Source organism: Panthera pardus, unplaced genomic scaffold (assembly GCF_024362965.1).
Source record: "Panthera pardus isolate Hobbes unplaced genomic scaffold, ASM2436296v1 HiC_scaffold_4, whole genome shotgun sequence".
Taxonomy (NCBI): domain Eukaryota; kingdom Metazoa; phylum Chordata; class Mammalia; order Carnivora; family Felidae; genus Panthera; species Panthera pardus.
This window is the reverse complement of record NW_026526969.1, coordinates 17,220,419-17,237,406: the sequence shown is the minus strand read 5'-3', so window position 1 is coordinate 17,237,406 and position 16,988 is coordinate 17,220,419. Positions and strand designations below refer to the sequence as shown.

Sequence of the window (16,988 nt, the reverse complement as noted above, 5' to 3'; positions counted from 1 at the left end):
TTAACTGGAATGTCTGCGTCCCCTTCCCTCAGGCTGGTGGTGAGAGAATCTGCAGTTTGTTCGCCTGCCCATCCCAGCGTCCGACCAGAAACAGCAGGCACACAGGGGGCGCCTGCTGAGTGTGTGAACCCCCACGGTAGAGCAGGGCACTCTGCGAGAGGAAAACGGTAACAGCAGCGGTCACTCTGTCTCACACCTTCCCAGGCTGGGCGCTCTCATGCACTCCTGGTTCCATCTGCGCCCAGGATAAATGCAGCGGTGCTGGTCTGCATTTCGGAGAGGAGAAAACGGAAACCAAAAAGGACGGACCATGGAATGAGCTGAGAGAGTCCCCCTCCCCACCTCCTCAGCCACCACCGAACTTCCCCTTCCCGACTGCCCTCGTGGGTGGGGCCCTCAGAGACCGGGGACCAGCAGGAGACCAACAGAGGCCTTAGCAACGCCCCAAGCCTCTGTGTTGCAGCAACAGGCCAGTAGGCAAGGTGGCACTGCACTTGGGCCAGACTTCCTTTTGCTTATGGAGCATGCAGCAGCCCCAGGCCCCAGGCCGGAGCCCCCACCCTGGGCCACTGAGAATGTGAGTCCTTCAAGGACACTCCTGCTTCTGTCATGGGGTCAGGGTGCCTCCCCATCACCTCAAAGGCCAGGAAGGGTGCCATGTCCTGGATTTGATCCTGGCCATGGGAGAAACTGCCTAGTTCACTCAGGCTGTGGGGTGTGTGTGTGTGTGTGTGTGTGTGTGTGTGTGTGTGTGTGTGTAGGAGATATTAGGGAGGAAGAGTGCATGGCTGGTGGCTCCATGGGAGTGGAGGCCACAGCCCAGGCCTGAGACCCACCTGGGGGGTGCGGGTGGGCGGTTCCTCCCCAGGTTCTGCGGCAGGCCGAGGACTGGACAACCAGCCTCAAGACAGAGCTTCCCTCAGATCTACAACTGAGTGAGGAGCAGCGGCTGCAGGTTGGTGTGGGGCCCTGGGGTGCTAGCAAGGAGGGTCCCACAGACCCCACCTCTTACTCTGGCCACCCACAGATCTCCAAGGAGTTGGTTGACCTGCAGATCACAACGCATCACTTGCGGGAGCAACACGAGGCTGAACTCTTCGAGCTGAAGAGTGAGGTGGGTGCCGATGTGTGCCCACATGTGCCCTGAACACACAGGAGGAGGGTGCATACCGAGGACCAGTGCTGGGAGGGGTCCAGGGGCACCCCATGTGATTGTACACACTCACGGAGTGCCTGTGTCTCCACCTCTCCCGCGTGTGCTCTGGTGCCCTGCGTGGGTCCAGATGATGTTGACCTGCCCCGGGTGTCCTGGCGGGCGGGCGCACCTGCTCACCCTGGCCACCCTGCAGGTCCTGCGGCTGGAGAGCCGGGTGCTGGAGCTGGAGCTGCATGGAGATTGTGCAGCCCCGGCAGAGGCTGACCTGGGGCGCCGCCAGAAGCCGGCACAGGGGCTTGGGCACAAGGCCCGGGAGCAGGTACACTCCATCCACCACAGACCCCAGGTCACCCAAAGTGCATGGAGGGCCTGGCTGGGTGGATTGGGTGGCGGGGAGCCAAACAGGGGTGCACAGGGGCGCAGTGAGGTTGGGACCGGCTCTCCTGTACAGGCACAGCCTGAGGACTTCTTGACCCCTAAGACCGAACAACAGAAGCTGGGGAACAGTGTGAGCGTGCAGCTCCCTAGCCTGGGAATTAGTGCAGATCTGTCCCAGCCCAGGGTGCGGCTGGGCAATGCCAGGGACCCAGAGCTTGGGGTCTCATTCAGCCAGCCCTTGTGTACCCGGCAGCTACAGGGAGAATGGCAGCGAGTGCTGGAGCAGCACAGGGCCCAGACGCAGGCGCTGGAGACCCGCGTGTGAGTGGCTGCCTCACCCGGGATGGGGAGGATCCGCGAGGGCACCTGGCGCAGATCGGCTGTTCCCAAGAGGCAGAGGGAGGCCCCGCCCTGAGCCCAGCTGAGCTTGACGCCCACGTCTACAGGGCAGATCTGGCTCGGCGGCTGCAGGGAGCCCGAGAGGAGGCCAAGATAGCTGGGCAGCGACTGGCCACACAAGCCATGGTGAGGCCCAGCCCGATCCCCTGACATCTGGTAGACGGGTGTCCTACAACGTCAGCAAAGGGCCACCTCGTGGAGCGCAGGTTCAAGGCTGCCTCCACCCGCAGGTATTGTCTGCCTGCCAGGGCCAGCTCCGCCAGGCTGAGGCGGAGAACGCCCAGCTGCAGCTGCAGCTCAAGAAGCTGAACCAAGAGTATGCCATCCAGCTGCAGCGATGTGCCCAAGCCGTGGCCGTGAGCACCACCTGGGGGTGGCCCTGTGCTGGGTGGGAGGCTTCGGGTCCCGCGGAGCCCAAGCCTGGCCCGAGTGCGCTGGGCTGCTTCCCGGACACCCCGTGGGCCCGGCCTGCCGCACGGCCCAATCTGCTCCACAGAGGGAACCGTGGGAGGAAGTGTGGGCCCAACCAAGCCCCGCCCTTGTCAGCCCTGGCCCCACCCCCACCCCCACCCCCAGCCCCGCCCAATCTCCTCCAGGAGTCTGCAAAGCGCACCGGCCAGGTGCCCGAAGCCGCAGCCCTTAGGACGTTCCTGGAGACCACTCTGGAGGACATCCGGGCAGCACACCGCAACCGTGAACAGCAGTTGGCCCGGGCTGCTCGCGCCTACCGCAAGCGCCTGGCAGATCTGAGCCGTAGACATGAGGAGCTGCTGGCCAACCACAGGTGGGCCCGTCCCTGAGACGGGCACCTGGGGGTGGGGTGGCCCTGTGTGACCCGGCATGTGGCTTAGTGTGCAGCAGGTGCCGGCGGACCCCAGTGGGGCACCCTGGACCCCCAAGGCTACCTTTGATGCAGCCACCTCAGACCTGGAGCCACTGCCTCTGCACCTGGTCACCGAACTCAGTCACCTACCAGAGAACCAGGCCAAGCTGGAGACCAAGCTTTGGAAGCTCCAGGCCCAGGTGGGCTCTCCCTGCTGCCCTACACTGGCCTTGGAGCTCAGCGCCCCAGAAGAAACCCCAGCCCCAGGACAGGCTCAGCAAAGGTCCAACCCTTGAGTAGCCTGCCTTACTGAGCTGACAGAGAGTTCCTACCACACAGCCTTTCCAGTCCAATGGGCTCATGACGCTGCTCTTGTTCCTACAGAAGGGACCCAGTGGAGCCTCCCAGGGGAGCACATCAGAGCCACAGTGAGTACCCTGGGGTGGGTGTTGGGGAGATCTGCGGGGAGAGCATTCATTTATTCCCCCAACTCTAACTGCGGGGTGGGAGAACAGGGAGGCCCATCTGTGTCCTTGGGTCTCGGTCTATATGGGGGGCATCAACAATCACAGAAAGCCAAGTGCCTGGGGTGAAGGGGGTACCTGACAGGAGAGGGGCTAACCGTGACTAGAAGGATCAGGGAGAGACCCTGAGGAAGGGACATTTCAGCAAGACCCAGAGGACGGAAGGATGAAGAGGTGTGGTGGGATGGCCAGCAGAGGCCCTGGCCGCAGGACGGGATAGGGGTGGGCCGCCTGGTGACTTTCACAGCCCTTGCCTCTAGATCTCCGTGTGTCTGACTACAGTGGGCAGGGACTGTGTCAGCGCAACTCCGAGTTTCGAGAAGCAGACCCCTAGAATGGGGAAAGTCTTCCATCAACATCCATACAGCACTGGGGTCACTATTTTACCTCGTGACTTAGGCCTGAGTCCCTGTACAGGGAAGGCTGTCCTCCTGTACAGATGGCTCAAAGGCCCAAGTGGGGCCCAAAGTGGACAGGTGGGCCCATGCAGTCCTGCACTGGCTCCCAGCAGGCAAATCAGGAATCTAGGTGCCCCAATTTGAGCATGATCATTGGTCAACACCTGGCCTGATGCTGGCCCTCACACATGCCCCTCCCTCTCTCCTTCCAGGGGCCAGGAACCTGCCTCCTGGGCCCAGATCCACCAGAAGCTCCGGGACTTCTCCCGTGGCACCCAGGTAGTGGGCAAGGCCTGGCTGGGGACCCCCTCCTCACACTCTGTCCTGCCTCAGAGCTTCTGCCCTCCCCATGCCAGGCAGAGCTGGAACGTGAGCGGGCAAAGCTACTAGTCCGGGCCACGATGGCTGAGGAGCAACTTTCTGAGCTACAGGACTATGTGGACCAGCACTTAGGCAGGTGGGCTGGGAGTGAACTGAGGGCCTCAGCTCCAGGCAAGAGAGTCACGGCTTGTGCACAGCCAGGCAGGTGACTAAGCCTGACTCCTTCGAGCAGGTACAAACAAGAGATCCTGAGGCTGAGGAAGCTAATGGGTGCAGAGGATATCTGCAAAGTGGGGGCCACCCCTCCAGTCAAGCCCCAGCACTCCAAGACCCACAGCCGCTAGCCAGCTGTCAAATGCACTCAGCAGAACTCTTCGCAGCCGGCATGGAACCCTCCTCACAGCACCCCCTTGCCGGCAGAGGTCATGCCACCCAACCCTCCACCTAACAAGAGTCAGTACGTAGTCCAGAGTCTTTATTGTGTCCAAGTGGTCAGCCAACCTGAGAACGGGGGGCTCCAGGGACTGAGGCAGAACTGGGTTCCGGGGAAGCCTGACCGTTTGGCCCACCACTATGGACATCATAGGCCCAGACACGGTCCAGACCCTCCCCCATCACAGCCACAGGCTGCCAAGTGGGGAGGGGGAAGCGCCCCGACACCACTCGGGCCCCTGCGGGCAACTCTGCCTGCAGCTTGTCTTCCAGCAGGGGGAGCTGTGGGAGAGAGAGCAGGAGGGAGGACAGGGTGGGCAGGATTGAATACAACTGCCCCTGCCCAGCTCCTCCAGGCCCAACCCCTCCACTGAGGGTGGCCCGGGCCTCCCCTGGGGCTAGCAAACCCCAGACCTACCACGCTAGGGGCCAGGAACACAGACACGTTGTGGCAGTCCCTCAGGCTCACCTGCAAGAAGAGGTCACCCCAGCAGGGAGCGGGGCCCCAGCCGAGGAAGAGGTCTGGTGAGCTTGGGGTAACTGTGGCTTCCAAGTCCTGGCCCCAGCCCACGCGGGTGCAGGCAGGGGAACCTGGGGTTGTCAGCAGGGTGGCCAACCCAGAGCTGGAAGTGTGGAGACCAGGCGTGGGGGCCCCTGGGGGTCCGGGACTCCCTGGGTTACCTTCCAGAGGTCCTCACGGAGGTAGCAAACACTGCCGGCACAGCCTGCTCTCCACGCGTGCAGCCGGGCCAGCCCCACTAGCCACGGGTTCAGCTCGTAGCCCACAGCCGGGCGGAGACCGCACTTATGAGCAGCCAGCACCTGTGGGCACACGCAACTGTGGGTCCAGAAGGTGGGGAGGTGCGCTGGCGAGAGGGGGCGACAAGGACACCCCCCCGCATCCCACTCCTTACAATCCTGCCGTCGCCAGAGCCCAGGTCCACCGTCTTTCCAGGACGGCCTCGCAATAGCGACAACACGTGCTCCACCTGCCGCTCACTTGCACCGACATAGGGCACCTGGGCAAGGAGGCAAGCGGGGCTGGGTCCCCAAACCTGATCCCACGTTGGGGGGGGGGGGGGTGAGACGCGCAGAGCTTGCCTCCTGAGCTTTCAAGGTCCCCACCCACGGCCCGCCAGGGAGAGGCAGCGCCTCCCACTCACTGCGGGCTCGGCTCCGCCCCCGGACCCCGCCCCCAGCCATGGCCCCGCCCCGCACCTGCAGCCGCAGCGGCACGCGGCGGAAGCCAGGCTGCAGCAGCAGCGCCCACGCGATGTAGGCGGCCAGGCCTGAGCCCGCCGCCGCCTGCAGCAGCTCCAGCGCGCCCAGCCGCCGCTCGCGCAGCTCCGACAGCGCCTCGCCCGGGTCGTCCTGCTCCATGGCGGCGGGACGCGCGCCCCAGGGTCGCCCCGCCCGAAGGCCCCTCCCGGGCTCGGGTCGGACACCCTCACACGCGAGCCGGAAGCCGGAGGGGGCCCTCCTCCCCGCCCCCTACTGGAAGTGGCGGGGAGCCGGAAGTGCGGGAGGGGGAGCGCCGGAAGCGGCCTTCCACTCGCTTTCCGCCGCGGCCCGGGCCCCTTCCCGCGCGTTCCGGGTCCTACTGGGACGTCTGCGGCCGCCAGCCGCACCGGCCCAGCCGGCGCACGCAGGGGACCCCTGGGAAGGGCCAGGCAGGCGTGGCCGGAGCCGGGGGCGGGGGGCGGCCGTGGAGCTTGGCGGGAAGGGAGCCCCGGGGTGTGGGGCGGCCCGAGCCGCAAGGCTGTCTCAGAGAGACTGGTGGAGGTCCCCGCCCACCGCGACACCCGAAGGCCAGCCAAGCCCGGGGGCGGGCTCAGGGAGGACACCCTCCCGGGCCCTTCCCACAGCTGAAGGCAATTAGCCCGAGTGGACAGGACGGGGAGGGTGCGGCGGAAGTTGGGAGCTCAGCTGAGAGGTAGGGTTGACCGGGAGATCTGGCTGACCCGAGAAGGCACGTGTTGGCTGTGAGTGTGGTCGGACGGGGGCGGGATATGAGGGGTCGAGCGACTGGCAGCCGGCCCAGCCACGGGAGTGGAAGAAAGAGCCCCAAGAGCTAGGCAGACCACCTTCCTTCTCCAAAAACGCAAAAAAAAAAAAAAAAAAAAAAAAAAAATGAGTTCCCGGAGGTGATCTGGCAAAGCCTGGGGGTGGGAGAAACAAATAGGGGGACAGAGCCCTGGGTCAGGTGGCAGAGCCAGAACCTCCTCATCCCACCTTGAGGCTGGGTGAGATGTCTCGTGAATGTTAGGGGCTTTCATGTACACAGGTCATGGCCTGGCTACTTGGGACATCCGCGACCCTGGTCCGGAGCCTCAGCATCAGACAATATAAACATGCCCAAGACCCCTGCCCCCACCTTCAGGTACACATCGCCTCACATGCCTGCCTGTACTTGTCCCCAACTGGCCCCAGTCCTGAAAGGCTCCTGTGGGTGGCAGGAAACTCCAGTGCCATGCTCCCAAGAAATGAGCACTGGGGAGGAGGGTCGGCCCCACGTGGCTCACAGGGTCCTGTCTCCTGTGGGACTGTCACTGGGCCCTCCCCAGAAAGAAAGTTTGTGCACTGGGCTCTAGGCAGTTGGGGGGGGGGGGTGCTTACACAGTACCCCACCCTTGTGTGTTTTGTTCCTTGTTTTATTCCTAGGGTAGCACCTGGCACCTAGAAGGCACTCAATAAAAGCTGTTGACTGAATGAATGCACGTAACCAGACTCCTCAGTGCACACACCCCACAACTCTCATGTTTACTCAGGTGCTCTGCTCCTCAGCAGTCAGGCACGTACCTGTGTGAGTGCACATGCCCAGAGGTGCCCCACAGGCCAGCTCCCTTAGCCCACAGCCCCCACATACATGCTCACCCACACCGTTTCCCCTTGCCCCCGCCCCCCAGGGCAGGCATGAAGCCCCTGGCCCAAGACTTTGGGGCATGACCTGGAGCACCCCGGGCCTCCTTTAGCCCTGTTAGCCATACCCACTTCTGCCCTTTCTGCACCTTATGAAAAGAATACTAGTTGCAAAGTTAGCACTTTGCGGAGGGGGTGTGCATGGGAGGCTCAGGCACTTCCTGGGACAGGTGCGTAGAGACCAGTGTCCAACCAAGGGCTCAGCCCAGAGCAGCCGCCCTACGTTTTTGTGGACAGGTGGTCTGGGAGGCAGTCCACAGTGACCCCTGGGTGTGGCCAGGGGCGTCCTTCCCATGAAAGGCTGTGGGGAACTGACCACAAAATCAGGACAGATACCAAGGGTAAGGATAGCCTTGGAGAGGAAGCCGTCCTTGGGGCCTGGACAAAGCAGAAACCTCCCAGCAGAGGAGGAGGATCAGGAGAGTACACCCATCTCTTCCTCCTCTGGTCTTTGCCGAGATGCTCTTCGGTGAGGGGGAAGAGTCCAGGGGAAAGGTCCAGGCTGGAGATCAAAACACAGGGTCATCAGCACACTGATGGTTTTTAAAGCCACGAGGCTGCTCCAGCTCTCCGATGAGTGAATATCAAGGGACAGGAGAGGTCTACTGCGTGACCCTGAGCACTCCATGGTTGAGAGTGTGGGGAGAAGGGAGCGGCAGTGAGCCTCAGGAGGGCGGGTGGCTGCAAACCCCTGGGAACCCGCCTCCCCTACCCACAACTGTCAGCCAAATCTGGAGGAAGGAGCCCTGTATCTGGGCCCTGCACAGACCGGCCGGCCTCTCTTTTAGTCTCAGCTCCTGCCTGAAAGATGAGGCGGCCCCCGGCCTCCATGCCCACCGTCAGCTCCTTCCCCACTGCAGACTGGCGGATGAGGATGGGAAGCTGTTTCTGGGGCTCAGCCTGTGAGTCCAGGTGCCCCACCCCCACCCTGAGCTTTGGCTTCCTCAGGAACGCGTGGGGTTGGAGTGAGCAGAGTCAGCCAGTCCCGGTTCAGAAGCCCTCCTGTGCACCCCCGCCCCAGGGGCATTCAGCCTCCGCACAGGGCTTTGTCCCAAACTGCCCTGGCCTTTTATGTGACTGAGGCTGAAGAGGAAGGCGGAGGCAGCAACAATGGGGCCAGTGGCGGGAAACGGTCCTTAGGGACCCCATTGTATCACCCTGCCCTCCAGAAACGGTGCCCGACCCTGCAGGGGAGACCCCGCTCCCGTGAGGATGAGCCATTTCCGGATGCTACGCACGTCTCGGGGCCCTCAGGACAGAGGGGGCCGTTCTTCCCCGAGGATCGGACGCGGCCAGGATGACTCTGCTGGGCTCCCAGCGGACCACAGAGGGAAGTCTGGCATCCTGCCAGATTGCACCGCCTTCCCTCACAGGCTAGGAGTGCTGTCTTCCTGCCTGTCCCCCAGTAAAGGACCCCTCCCACCTCAGACCTGGGGAGTTACAGCCCTTTTTCCGCTTGCATTCTCACTTACGGAAGAACCTGGCCTCGAAGGTAGGAGCAGCAGAGCTGAGGATCACGTGGGAGGAAGGGTCCCTGCTTCCCCCCAACCCAAGCAGCAGCTCGCCTTCAAGGCACGGGCACGGGCCACTCTCCCACTCACTAGCTGGGTGGCCTTAGACAAGGCATCACTGCCCAGAGCCTCAGGGTCCCACTCCGAAGCAGAAATCGGAGCAGTGGGGCTGGGGGGGGCTTAGATGGCCCAGGCTCAGGCATGGGACACTCCATCTACGCTGGCTAATGACATCGGTGTTCTTATTGGTTATGGCTATCACCTCAGAAGCAGCTGGGACCCTGAGGAGGCTGTCCCTCCCCACCCACCCTCTCCCAGCCCCTCCCCAGTGCCCTGCTCCCGGCCGCTCAGTCCAGTGCCACCTCACAGGGGTGGAGGTGGTCGGCGTGGGCAGCCGCATAGGCACGGCTGAATTCCTGGAAGCGGGGTGCACAGCCCAGCCAGGCCTCACCAAAGCGGCTCCAGCCCATGAAGAGGAAGGCGCCGGGGCCAGGACGGACGCCGCAGCGCAGCGGGGCGTGAATGGAGGCCTGGCCCCCGGACTCCCCGACCCGGAACAGCGGCCGCGTCTGTCGGAGGACACGGGCAGCTGCCACTGTGATAACAGATTCCCGCAGCTCTGTGTTGTGGGCAACCCCGCGGATGGTTCCGTTGATCACTGCGAGGAGACGTGCTGCCAGTGGCTTGCAGGGCAGGGCAGGGCAGACCCCAGCCCCCACCCCCCTGCGGTGGGGACACTCACCGAAGTCGCTGGCGCACGCAGTCAGCAGGAGCTCGGCATCGCTGCAGGGCCTGCAGACACCTGGCATGAAGCGGGGATCCCGACTGTAGGTCCTGCCCTCTCCTGGACCCCCCTAGGCCTCCCCCCAGCCAGAGGCAGGAGGGAGAGGGCAGGCCGCCAGGCCCTCCCCTCACGGCCTGATGGCAACGGGGGACCCGAGGGAGCAGACGGGCACACACATCTTGAAGACACGCTGTATTCAGGGTGACACTTGCACGCTCGTGCAGGCACAGACGTGGGCCTAGGGGCCGTGCCCAGTGCGCGGGCACAGGGACTCGCCGACCTGCAGGGGGTGTCTGGGGGCACACTCCCATACACCCATCTTACATATGCACACCAGCACGAGGGAACCCTGCGGCCCCCAGAGCTGCCTCCCGCCGCCCAAAGACACCAGCCCAACCTGGTGGGAGACAGGAGGGACTTTGGAGTAGTTGGCCTGGGGCCAGGGTGCAGAACAGAAAGATCCCCTGTGGGGTCAGGCTTCAAGTTCTAAGAGAGTAAAGAGCTGGGCCTGGTGCCCTGCAGGGGGGGGCAAGGCAGCGTCTCCATGGTGACCAGGCACACACTGGACTTTTTGTTGTACTAGACTGGGGGAGGGGAGGGAGGTCACTGCCGGGCCAGGGAGCCCTGGACAGCTTTGGCTGGAGGCTTTGATTCTGTCCCTCCGTCTTCCCCTCCCCCAACCCCTCAGGGACCAGGAGTCCCCGCGGCCTCCCCTTTCCCCCATTCTGCCCAGTGCTAGCTCTTTCCCTAGGCTGAATCATGAGGGATTGCCCGCCCCCTTTCCAGACCCTCCGACCTGTCCTCGCTAGCTGTGTGGCCTCTGACAACCCATTTCGCTCTCATGCCTGTTGTTCTCCCTGTACAGTGGGGACGACAGGCCCACCCCCCACCCAGCTCATCACTCACCATCGGCACCAAGACCGTGGGCCTGTGGAGGCAGCTCTGGGTACCTGTCCTCGTGCGTTTCGAAGCGGAAGGAAGCCACGCGGCGGCTGATGTCTGGGTGCGGGGTGGCCTGCAGGAAGAGGGCCCGGCGCTCACGGGGACCCCAGCGCACGCACCGGCCCCCCGCCGGGCCCAAACCCTCGGCCAGCAGCAGCTCCAGGGCGCCGCCCGCCCGCTCCGCGAAGACTTGGGCGCCTGCGAAGGACCGCGCGGGCCGCAGGCAGGCGATGCCCGAGCGCGTGCCGGAGCCGGAGCCGGCCAGGGTCAGGCGCAGCGCCCCGGCCGGGTACAGCCACTGGATCACGCCCTCCGAGCAGGCCAGGGACAGCTGCCCCACGCTGCCCGGCTCCTGGGTCAGGCCGCTGGGGACAGGACGGGAGGCGCTGAGGCAGGCGGCCCGCGTCCCCACCCGGCACGGCCCGCTCGCCCTGCACCCTCCCCCGCAGCCAGCGGCAGCTGTGTTCACTTTGTTCTCCGGACCCCGGGGGCGCGGCCTTGGGGCGGTCGTACCTGCCGCTCCAGCTGCAGCCGTCCCCCGAGTAGCCGGCGTGGGTGGCGGTGGCCAGGAGGCCCCAGCAGAGCGCGCAAAGCAGAGCAGGGGGCGGCATGACGCGGGCGGGCGGGCGGGGCGGCGGCGGGAGCCCCTGGGTCGCCAGCCGGCCCCGCGCACCCCTCCGCCCGCGCCGCACGGCTGCGGGGCAGTCCCGCCGGGTCCCGGGCGGCCGGGAGGCGGCGGGCCGGGCGCAGCCAATCACGGCGCGGCCCAGGAACTTTCCACCAATCGCAGCGGCGCTCGCAGGGACGGGAGGACGAGCCTCGGCCGGGGAGGCGCGGAGGACCGAGCTCGGGGCTCTGTGCGCCGTGTGTCCCCAGCTCGGGACCCCCGACCCCGGCCTCGCCGTGTGCGCCCATGTCCTGGAGCCCCGGCCGGGATAGGGGTGGGAAAGGCGCCCACTGGAGCCTCGGAGCGGGGGCGGGTGGTGGGGTGCTGTGGGGCGTGGGGGGAGGGGAGGAGGAAGGGCGGCTCATCTCGGTGACCCTTTCCAAGAGAGGGCCCTGGGCTTCCAGCTCCCATCGTGCCCCGACCTGGCCCTGCTGATTCGTCCCAAGAGGTGGCCACAGAACCCCCCAAGGATGAGGAGCCCGATGCTAGGCATGTGGGCACCACGGAAAACCAGGAGCCAAAGGACAGCCCTGAGCCCCAGAATCAGGAGGTCCAGACAAACTGAAATGGGGCTAAAACCAAACACCCCAGGGTGCGTGTGGAGGCTGTGTGTGGGGAGGGCGGGGAGCCCAGAGATTTCCTGGGAGCAAGGACTTCCTCTGCGTAGAGGGGATGGGCAACAGATGGCCAGGTAGGGCCTGGAGAGGATTGCAGGCATGGGGGGAGGGGGGAAGCAGACTGCCCTGGCAAAGGCCCAGAGCTGGGTGAAACCCCTGAGTCAGATCACAGAGGCTCTAGGCACAAAGCCAGGAGTCCAACCGCGTACTCCAACCCTTGGGGTCACTGAGAGCTTTTAACCAGGGTCTGCAGGTAACAATATAGGCTCTCTGCCATCTGTGGATGTGAACCCTCCACACCACTGCCCCCCACTCAGCCCTCCAGCTACTCCTGAGCCTGAAGGGCATGGCTGGCACATGAGGGAGGTGGTCCCAAGGAGAAAGGGGACACACCCCAGGGCACAACAGGCCCCTGGCTCCAGGCAAGGTGGAGTGAAAACCAACTATCGCAACAGCCAAAAGGCAGAAGGAACCTAAGTGTTTACAGACACAGGAGAGGATAAACAAAATGTCCATCCAACAGTGGACTGTGATTCCACCTTAGAAAGGAAGGAGGGGCACCTGGGTGGCTCAGTCGGTTTAGCCCCAACTTGGGCTCAGGTCATGGTCTCGTACATAGTTCATGAGTTCCAGCCTCAGACTCTAGGCTGACAGATCAGAGCCTGGAGCCTGTTTCACATTCTGTGTCTCCCTCTCTCTCTGCCCCTTCCCTGCTCATGCTGTGTCTCTCTCTGTCTCAGAAATAAATAAACATTAAAAATTAAAAATTAAAAAAATGGTCAAGGGAGCAAATTTTACTCAGTTAAAAATGAAAGAGGTAGACAGGGCCCGTGCTGGGAACATAGAAGGCAAAAGAGGTTCCAGTAGGAGGAGGGGAGAGGGCACCCCGGACAACACCACAGCTGCTGGGGCCCAGGCGACGGCGTCCACCTCCCACCTTCTGACCAGTCTCTAGGGCCCGTGTCCAGCCGCGGTCTCTGAGGCACGTAGTGGGCTCCGGGCGCCCTCTGGTGGCAGCGTGAGGAGTCAGCTGCAGACTCACCCCTGCCAGCCTAGAGCCCCTGTCTCTGACTCCCCACTGCCAGCTCTCCCCCAGAGAATGAGTCAATGTCCTGTGGGTGTCCGTGGCCAGCGGCCTGGCCCTGAGCCGTCTCCTCATCACCAGGATTCCCCCGTGCAGACCTCTTACCGTCGCCCAGTGGGTAATCCCGACTCTCTGCCTCAGAAACCCTGCACAGGGGCAACCTGTCTTCACAGCTGCTGCCCTCCCACCAGCAAAGTACCTTGCTGTCGTTAGCCATCAAAGATCTGCTTCCCGTAGGATAAGGAGTCCATCAGGCCATGCCTGCCCTCGATCACTGAGTGCAGTGACCAGAAACACTGCAGGTGTTCAGTAAATACATGAGCAGTGAGTGGCTGCACCAATGAGTGAACAGAGGGCTGAATGAGTGAATGAAAGACATCTCAGACCCCAGTGTCTGTGCTCACACGCCCCCAGCTCCAGGACCTTCAGGGCCCTGACCCTCTCAAGGGGCCTCTCTCCATCCCCACCCATACCCTAGTTCTTCGCAGGGGGTGCAGCTGAGGCTGGACAAGGAGGGGCATCCACACGGAGCCCTGTACTCAAGCAGGGGGTCGGCCCCCGAGGACAACAGATGCCTGACAGGAAGCCCCAGCCCTGGGGGCACAGGCAAGGAACCCTCATGACCAAGGCAGGGGCTGAGCTGGTCGAAGACCTGGGGGAGCGGCAGGTCCGAGAAACAGGGGGAATGCCTCAAGGACAGTGTGGAGCCCAGGACAGACCTGGAACCAGGAAGGTGGCGAGTTGGAGGAGTGCAGGTCCAGTCCCGGGCCCATCAGGTACCGAAGGGCCTGCACTTGGCCTGGAGGGGACAGTGAACAGGGCCCCAGAGTAAGAAAGCCCAGACAGAGAGGTCAAGTTCTTTCACTCGCACAAGACTCGCCTGGGCTCTCATTTCAGCAAAAGTGGGGGAGAAGGAGAGGTGAGGCCCCAGCAGAGGCCAGCCCTGCCTGAGTCCCCAGCTGGACCTGTGGTCATCCAGACCCTTGCAGCTAGGCCCACCTGGTTGTGCTGCCCCTCTGGGGTGGGGCTAGGGGCTGGGGACAGCAGAGACAGTTCCCAAACTGAATGCCAGGGGGTGCCAGGAGCCTACCAGAACCCGGACCCCCCAGTGATGTGCTCTGATGGTATCCACCAGGAGCACTGGCCTGGATTGCCCCTACCCAGCTTGACCCAGGGTCTCCCAAGGTGCTGGAGTGACCAGCCTGCCCAGAGACCCCATCAGGGAAATGGTCGTATCTGCTGACTCTTCTGGCTCCCCTTTGCCAGCACCCCATTTCCCTGGCCCTCACCCCCAGGAGAATCTGGCCTTGCCCACCTATGGATGCTGCATCTGGAGACCCTCGACAGCAAGGTTCCTGTCATGGGGGGGTTTTCTTCCCCTTGACAAGAAATCCACCCCCCCCCACACACACACCTTGTATCTTCTGGAGGAGCCAAAAATGCAGCTGCAGATTGACTTGTAGCTGAGCTAAAAATAACTGCCAGGCTCCAGCCAGGGCCCAGGAAAATATCTCATTGCTAGGAGACGACCGTTACTGGGAGACCGCCATTGCTAGGCGACAGGGTTGCCGTGGTGACAGCTGGGCCCTGAGTCATGCTCAGCCCTGTTGCTCCGCCCCTCTGCCCCTGGCAGTCGGCTGGGTCCCAAGAGGAGGAAAGGCTGGGAGCAGAAGGCAGCAAAGGGGCCCGCCCCCTGATGCCCACAGCCACCATGGCCACACCAGGCTTTGAGGTTCTCACTCCTGTGGGCGCCCATTCCAGCAGTGGAGTGGTGAGGACGGCAGAACACACAACTCTGCCCCACACGGCCCCTCCCCGGGTGCTGGGGCACGGGAGGGAGGGTGGGGACAGAGGCGGAAAGTGTGACCTATGGCTCCATAGCAGGAAGCTTCAGAGCCTGCCGAATTACAATCGGGCATGGGGCTCTCACAGCCTGGGCTGTGCTAGCTGGCGTGCTGACCTTCAGGGCACCCCCTTGGACCCCACACCTATTTCCCAGGAGGGGAAATATTTGCCTGATCCCCCCCCCCCCCACCACCACCACGGACGGGAGGATTTGGGCCAGGCAGGTGGCTCCAGGCCACATGTACCCAGAGCCCCCACAAGGAACTGCCTGAGGACCTTCTGTAAGGAACCCCAGGCCAGCCATGAGGAGTGACCGCATCGTGGGCAGCCCCAACCCCTGATGTGACCCTTCTCCCCGTCTCATAGAAAGGACTCAGGGTGGGATGCGCCAACAGCCTTCGCTCCTCACCCTCCCGGGACTAAACAACCGGAAACCTCCAGCAGCCTGGCCTGGGGAGACTCCTCTGTGCTCATGCACCAGCCCAAGGAGTGCTCCAGGGGAGGGAGTATTTTAGGTGATGTGCTGCTGTAGGTGAGAAGTGCTCCAGGTGAGGAGTGCTCCATGGGACGGGGTGTTCAGGTGAGGGGACACCATAGCGGAGCACTGTGGCCCTGGAGGAAGGCCAGTGTGGCCACAGCTCCAAGAGCAAGGGGCCAGGTATAGGGCACAGCTGGGGGCCGACGGTGCTGGAGACTCGGGGTTTCTTGGGCTGCAGCGGAGCAGACAGAGCCCTAGGAGGATGGGGCCGAATCCCCTGCTCCACGGGGAGAACAGTGGCCGCCATCAGCCATGGAGGAGAGCAGCCGGCTGGCTGGACGGGGAGGGTGAAAGAGGTGGAGGAGGGAGCAGAACCCACTGGTATTCGGGAGGCAGGCTTGTACAACGGTATTTCACATCCCTCCGAATAAATATTTTTCTTCGCTCAGATCCTTCCAAGGCAGGGAGTCTTCTGAGGCCCCGCTGAGGGCGGAACCTGCTCTCTGCATGAGGTCCTGGCACCTCCTGGAAGCAGGAGGTAAAACCCTGTCCTCCAGGTCACGGTCACGCACCCTCCACACCGGGGCCCCCACGGGGTGGAGGATGAACTGGAAGGCCAGCCCGCTGGACTTGCACACCAGGGGCGACCGTGTGGGTGACAACACTCAGTCACCCCAGAGGTCTGCACGCGTCCTATTCTGACTGCCCGTGCCAAGCTCCCTGCTTCGACCAGAATTAGCACAAAGGCAAGACACTGATTCTTGAGCCCCTGCCACACGGGAAAGCGGCCGTCACCCCAGCCTCAGCAACCGGATCCAGGGCCCTGCACACAGCGAAAGCAGCGCTCCAGCTCGCAAACAGCTAGGCTCCCCCCCTGCAGCTGCCCCCACCTCACAGCAGCCCCACTGGGTCCTGCTTCCCACCAAACGCTGCGAACACCAGCTGTTTTCATTTCCCTCTGCCTCTCCAGGGCCTTCCCTCTTGGCCTTAAGGCTCCTCCCCTAATATGAAGACCCCTCTCTGCTCTCCCCACACCTGATCCGTCCCCAGTCTCTGCTCCCAGGAGACCCCGGGATGGGGTCCGGGATGGTCACCATTAGCCTCCATTCTCTGCTCTGAGCCTGCTGGGAGGCCGGAACAGAGCCCTGCACACCCTCCCTCTGCATCCCACCCGGGCCCCTCTCCCAGCCTGGTCCCTACACAGCGGCCATTACCAACACCCGCCTCCAGCGGGTTCCAGAGCGGGCTCGTCAGGCTCAAGTCCTCAAAACCTAAAAACCCGTGCACACCCCTTCCGGGGTAACTTCGCCCACCCTGCCATCCTTGGGGTCGCCTGTCAAGTGTCCTGTCCTCAGGAGCGACGCCTCCAGCCCCCTCCCGCGGTTACTGTCACGTGGCCCTCTTGAAATTTCATCGCGCTTGTCACTCCCTTGAAATGATCTGGTGGTCACTTGTTTCTCGGCTCTGCGGGAGAGGGGGCGTCCCCGCTGCGGGGGGTTCTGGACTTGGCACCCAGCAGGTGCGCCGGAGACGTGAGGGCCATGAAGGGGGCTTGGCCGCCCGCTCCGCTCCGCAGGAAGGGCTGCGAGGGGGAGGGGGGCACCGTCCTTGCCCTCGAAGGTGGCATCCCAGGGTCGGGACGCGCGGGGCCGGCACCTGTCTGCGCGGGACCACGTACCCCCGAGCCAACCGCCGGCGCCAAAGAGCTCG

The 16,988-nt window shown here is 63.6% G+C and overlaps 3 protein-coding genes across 18 annotated transcripts; 1 reads left to right on the top strand and 2 right to left on the bottom strand.

Annotated features, from left to right (window-relative positions):
• Positions 1–469: 469 nt before the first annotated feature.
• CCDC78 (coiled-coil domain containing 78) lies at positions 470–4,462 on the top strand. Of its 14 annotated transcripts, XM_053894261.1 has the most exons (13): positions 470–577; positions 869–955; positions 1,028–1,114; positions 1,350–1,664; positions 1,788–1,855; positions 1,981–2,059; positions 2,164–2,289; positions 2,530–2,717; positions 2,785–2,956; positions 3,096–3,184; positions 3,891–3,957; positions 4,035–4,135; positions 4,232–4,456. In XM_053894261.1, the coding sequence occupies exons 1-13, from the start codon at positions 518–520 to the stop codon at positions 4,341–4,343; spliced, it is 1,551 nt and encodes a 516-aa protein (XP_053750236.1). In that variant the 5' UTR covers positions 470–517; the 3' UTR covers positions 4,344–4,456. The 14 variants fall into 14 exon arrangements, 11 of the variants coding, with proteins under 11 accessions (XP_053750236.1, XP_053750231.1, XP_053750234.1 ...); XM_053894256.1 differs by lacking the exon at positions 4,035–4,135 and having other exon boundaries at positions 1,350–1,475; positions 1,608–1,664; positions 2,164–2,717; positions 4,232–4,462; XM_053894259.1 differs by lacking the exon at positions 4,035–4,135 and having other exon boundaries at positions 4,232–4,462.
• On the bottom strand, positions 4,461–6,550 carry ANTKMT (adenine nucleotide translocase lysine methyltransferase). Of its 3 annotated transcripts, XM_019437273.2 has the most exons (5): positions 5,650–6,550; positions 5,346–5,450; positions 5,113–5,253; positions 4,850–4,900; positions 4,461–4,713 (listed from the first exon to the last, which is right to left on the bottom strand). In XM_019437273.2, exons 1-5 carry the CDS (start codon positions 5,809–5,811, stop codon positions 4,492–4,494), a joined length of 681 nt encoding a protein of 226 aa, XP_019292818.1. In that variant the 5' UTR covers positions 5,812–6,550; the 3' UTR covers positions 4,461–4,491. The 3 variants fall into 3 exon arrangements, with proteins under 3 accessions (XP_019292818.1, XP_019292819.1, XP_053750242.1); XM_019437274.2 differs by lacking the exon at positions 4,850–4,900; XM_053894267.1 differs by lacking the exon at positions 5,346–5,450.
• Positions 6,551–7,165: 615 nt separating this feature from the next.
• METRN (meteorin, glial cell differentiation regulator) lies at positions 7,166–11,293 on the bottom strand. The gene is made up of 4 exons (XM_019437271.2): positions 11,101–11,293; positions 10,552–10,952; positions 9,604–9,663; positions 7,166–9,519 (listed from the first exon to the last, which is right to left on the bottom strand). Exons 1-4 carry the CDS (start codon positions 11,196–11,198, stop codon positions 9,209–9,211), a joined length of 870 nt encoding a protein of 289 aa, XP_019292816.1. The 5' UTR covers positions 11,199–11,293; the 3' UTR covers positions 7,166–9,208.
• Between the last annotated feature and the right edge of the window lie 5,695 nt (positions 11,294–16,988).

Coding starts and splice junctions, on each gene's coding strand:
- ANTKMT (XM_019437273.2), bottom strand. CDS start 5,811: ATGGAGCAGGACGACCCGGGCGAGGCGCTGTCGGAGCTGCGCGAGCGG. Junction 5,254..5,345: donor GCTCTGGCGACGGCAGGATT/GTAAGGAGTGGG, acceptor GTGTGCCCACAG/GTGCTGGCTGCTCATAAGTG. Junction 4,901..5,112: donor TCCGTGAGGACCTCTGGAAG/GTAACCCAGGGA, acceptor CTCTTCTTGCAG/GTGAGCCTGAGGGACTGCCA.
- METRN (XM_019437271.2), bottom strand. CDS start 11,198: ATGCCGCCCCCTGCTCTGCTTTGCGCGCTCTGCTGGGGCCTCCTGGCC. Junction 9,664..10,551: donor CCACGGTCTTGGTGCCGATG/GTGAGTGATGAG, acceptor GCTTCATGCCAG/GTGTCTGCAGGCCCTGCAGC. Junction 9,520..9,603: donor TGCGTGCGCCAGCGACTTCG/GTGAGTGTCCCC, acceptor GTCTCCTCGCAG/TGATCAACGGAACCATCCGC.
- CCDC78 (XM_053894250.1), top strand. CDS start 518: ATGGAGCATGCAGCAGCCCCAGGCCCCAGGCCGGAGCCCCCACCCTGG. Junction 578..868: donor CACCCTGGGCCACTGAGAAT/GTGAGTCCTTCA, acceptor GTTCCTCCCCAG/GTTCTGCGGCAGGCCGAGGA. Junction 1,115..1,349: donor TCTTCGAGCTGAAGAGTGAG/GTGGGTGCCGAT, acceptor GCCACCCTGCAG/GTCCTGCGGCTGGAGAGCCG.